The 3,491-nt window shown below is 38.8% G+C and overlaps 1 protein-coding gene across 1 annotated transcript; it reads right to left on the bottom strand.

The window, feature by feature from the left end:
* Window positions 1–1,474: 1,474 nt before the first annotated feature.
* Window positions 1,475–3,252, bottom strand: LOC106327167 (probable receptor-like protein kinase At5g24010). Its single transcript, XM_013765240.1, has one exon. It carries the CDS (start codon window positions 3,116–3,118, stop codon window positions 1,706–1,708), a length of 1,413 nt encoding a protein of 470 aa, XP_013620694.1. The 5' UTR covers window positions 3,119–3,252; the 3' UTR covers window positions 1,475–1,705.
* Between the last annotated feature and the right edge of the window lie 239 nt (window positions 3,253–3,491).

Raw genomic sequence — 3,491 nt, 5'->3', positions numbered from 1 at the left:
ATATGATAGAGTTTAGTCAATTTAGAGACTATTAAAATGTTTATAGTTGATTTCTTAAAATGTTTAGTTATTTATATTCATGTCAGGAGCGTATTTTCCGGTCAAACCGGTGGTTGTCGTGGCAAGATTAATAGCTCGTTAGAAAGCTTGCAACGAGCACTACAATCTCGTATATTCAAACGTTATAACCAAAGCTAAACTGAATGAGAAATGAAGCAATGATGTGAGTAAGTTAGAATGTTGAACATGGTTTAAATTTTGACTGTGTCAATTTTAAAAAATTCCACATCGTTCAGAGAAAGAGTACAGCCGCGTTGTCACCGGGCAAGGGTCTAGGTCTGGGAGAATGTGGCCCCAAGGTTACTACAAAGTGTTATTCTGGAATATTTTTGTGTGAGGCTTTTACACTGATCTCTTGCTTCAGAAAAAAAATCTGTCAACCAAATCTTGTAAGAATTTTGGAACTGCCCTAGGTACACCCATCTTCCACGATTCGTGAATCAAACGATTCACCTGAATTTTTTGTGCTCCTCAGAGCATAAATTAGAATATTGTTTTCTCTTTCCTATATTCACAAGTGACCTCTCTTCTCATTTGACACGTTTTCTGAAAACTATATTCTTTAGAAAAAGTTTCTAAATGTAAGTTTATAGTTTAAGAGTGTTTTCGTAGCATTGTAGTTTGTAAGGACTGTTTACGAATGTTGTCTGAAAATCTATCATAGATTTACTCTTGGCGTCCAATTCTCTTATGATTGATTTGTTGCGCTTACGAAACAAATATGAAGAATTAAAAAAATATATATATTATATCTCAATTCTAGGCATGTGACATTGACTGAAACCAAATACCAGAATCAAATCTGATCCGAAATGTACCGGTTCGGTTTCGGTCATAGTCTAATTATCCGATGGGTTTTGGTGTTGATTATCCACAGGTGTCGGTACAGTTTTGGTTTTTATCCGGAACAAATCGGATATCCGTTTAAACCGAACTCTATATTTAGAAATCATAGAATTGTATCCACCCCACCAAAGGTCAAACCTAGGTGGGATAGAGGAAGTCTAAGAAGCAATACCATTAGACTAGTTCAACTTCGTTGTACTTAAATACATATTAGTGATATATATGAGTTTGATTTATTTTTCTTTGAAAAAAATATAAAAAAAAATCAAAATTTAATATATGAGATTTAAAGTTATACCTGAACCGATTCGGAAGCGGGTGGAATCGATTCCAAATCCAAACCGAAATTTTACTAACTAGTATTTGGATATAATTTTTCTATAACCGAAATATCCGGAATCGAAACGAATCCTATTCGAAACAGATCCGAATAACGAAAGTCGCAGGCCTACTCAATTCCATGGTATGATTTATTTAAATCGTTGTCATACAACAATCACTCCAATTAATTTGGTAATTTGTAATTGAATAATCTAGTTCAGGGCTACATCTTTTAAACTGAAAGATATCAAATATAATAACATGAACAGACAGTAGAACATATTTCGTGAACAACATACATATTTTGATATGGACCGGAGAGTAAAATATACACAGATACAAATACATAAAACAAAAAGTACAATACATCATTAACGCCCTTGAGAAACATCACAAAAGAAAAAGAAAGTCGTATCAAAGTAGGAAAATACTCGAGGAAGAAGTTTGTGTGTACCCAACAGGCAAAAAGCATTTATCATCAAGGCTTTCTTGCTGCAAATTGATTCCCAGACTTGAGATTATCTTGACGGACGTCCATGGGCAGCTTGGTCCAGCTAATGTCATCTCTGACTTTCTTCCTCTGAACCACAACGTAAAAGCTCATGAATATACACATAAACGCCATCATTGCGATGAATATGCTCAGGTTTCTTCTATTTGGGCAAGAAGTGAGAATCATATCTGTGGTAACAAACCCATCAAGACTCCCCATCGAGTTATTCATCTTCATGATCTCAACACCGTTCAACATCGCATCCACCCCATGCTCATCAACACTGGTCTTGTTTGATGGTCCCACACTTACTGTAATCGATGATCCTAAAGGGTTGTTGGAATCAGCAGTAAGATCCACCACGAAATCCATGTAATAAGGGGAAGCAAGGACGTAACCAGTAGAGTCAGAGATATCGAAATCTTGAAAAGCCAAGTTCCGGTTGATGTAAACGTTGAAATAGAGCATACCGAGTGATTTACTAGCTATGTCACAGAAATGCATCCGGATCAGATATTTGTAACCCGTGCTCACGGGGAAGTCCCAACTCATAACATTGCCCACACGGGCAGTGTTGTAGACGTTATCAGGACCAACTTCCCGACTCGCACCTCCGGGCCTATACTTAATCCTACCGGTGAAGTAAGCTTTGTGAGAAGACGCATCAACGGTTTTGAACAAGTCATCATCAGGGAGCCAAGTTCTCCACAAGGTGTCATTGAAAGGAGTAACCTTTCTACCACCAACATTGATCCTGTACACAACTTCCATGGCTTGTTTACCTAAACCATTCAACTTGCCAGTTCCATCACGAGATACAGAGGTTGCAACGTCAGCAATCAAATCCTTAGGCGCAGATATAACTTCTATAGCGTTAACGAACGCTAATTTCGAATCTTTACTAGGAACAAACCTGAGCACAACCTCTCCAACATCTACCCAAATCAGAAATTCCCTAACTTTAGACGACGAGTCATCGTCATTGCCGTTAAAATTTCTAAGCACGACGTGACCGTTAACGGTGACGTGAAACTCAGCGTCGTTCAGATCGATTGTAGAGGAAGAGAGCCTATTGAAATGAAGACGTACCATGTGAGTCCCTTTCTCGCGGACACGGAACTCGTACTTTTCCTGTCGGGCGAATACCCTAGCGGTCCGGTAGATCTGAGGGACGTTCGGAGCTAGATCTTCTCCTTGGAGGGAGACTGATCCTTCCGATGAGAAGAACTTCACTTTCGACGCGTCGGAGACGAACCGGCGGTTATCCACGGTGGAGTCAACGTTGGAGCCGCAGTTGACGAGGTACTCGTCGGCGGGGGAGAAAGAGAGAGACGAGATTGAGGATGATAGGAAGATAACGAAGAAAAGGAATACGATCCTTCTGGACAGAATCGCCATTGCCGCGGAGAAGAGATTGCAGAATTTGCAGTCGAGATCAATCAGACAAGTAGATGATGTAATTTGGAAATTGAGACCTAGTCAACGCGTCATTACAGCTGTTTCGTCTGCATTTTCGATCATCTAAATCATTTAACAAGACACGACTAATTCGTACCGGCTCATATATCCCAACTTGTGTAAAAGCCCAAGCCCAATTATTAATCAAAATTCCACTCTAGTGTAATGAGTTAATGACACAAAAAAGGATGTTTAACTATGAGAAATTTGAGCCTATAACAAAAAAATATATTATACTAGGGTCGGCCTACGGGCGGGAAGTTAATAATAAAAACTGTTTTATATAAATTTATATTTATTTTATGAAGTCGAC

Source organism: Brassica oleracea, chromosome C2 (assembly GCF_000695525.1).
Source record: "Brassica oleracea var. oleracea cultivar TO1000 chromosome C2, BOL, whole genome shotgun sequence".
Lineage (NCBI taxonomy): Eukaryota > Viridiplantae > Streptophyta > Magnoliopsida > Brassicales > Brassicaceae > Brassica > Brassica oleracea.
The sequence above is the reverse complement of the archived record's forward strand: the minus strand, read 5'-3'. Positions and strand labels throughout refer to the sequence as shown.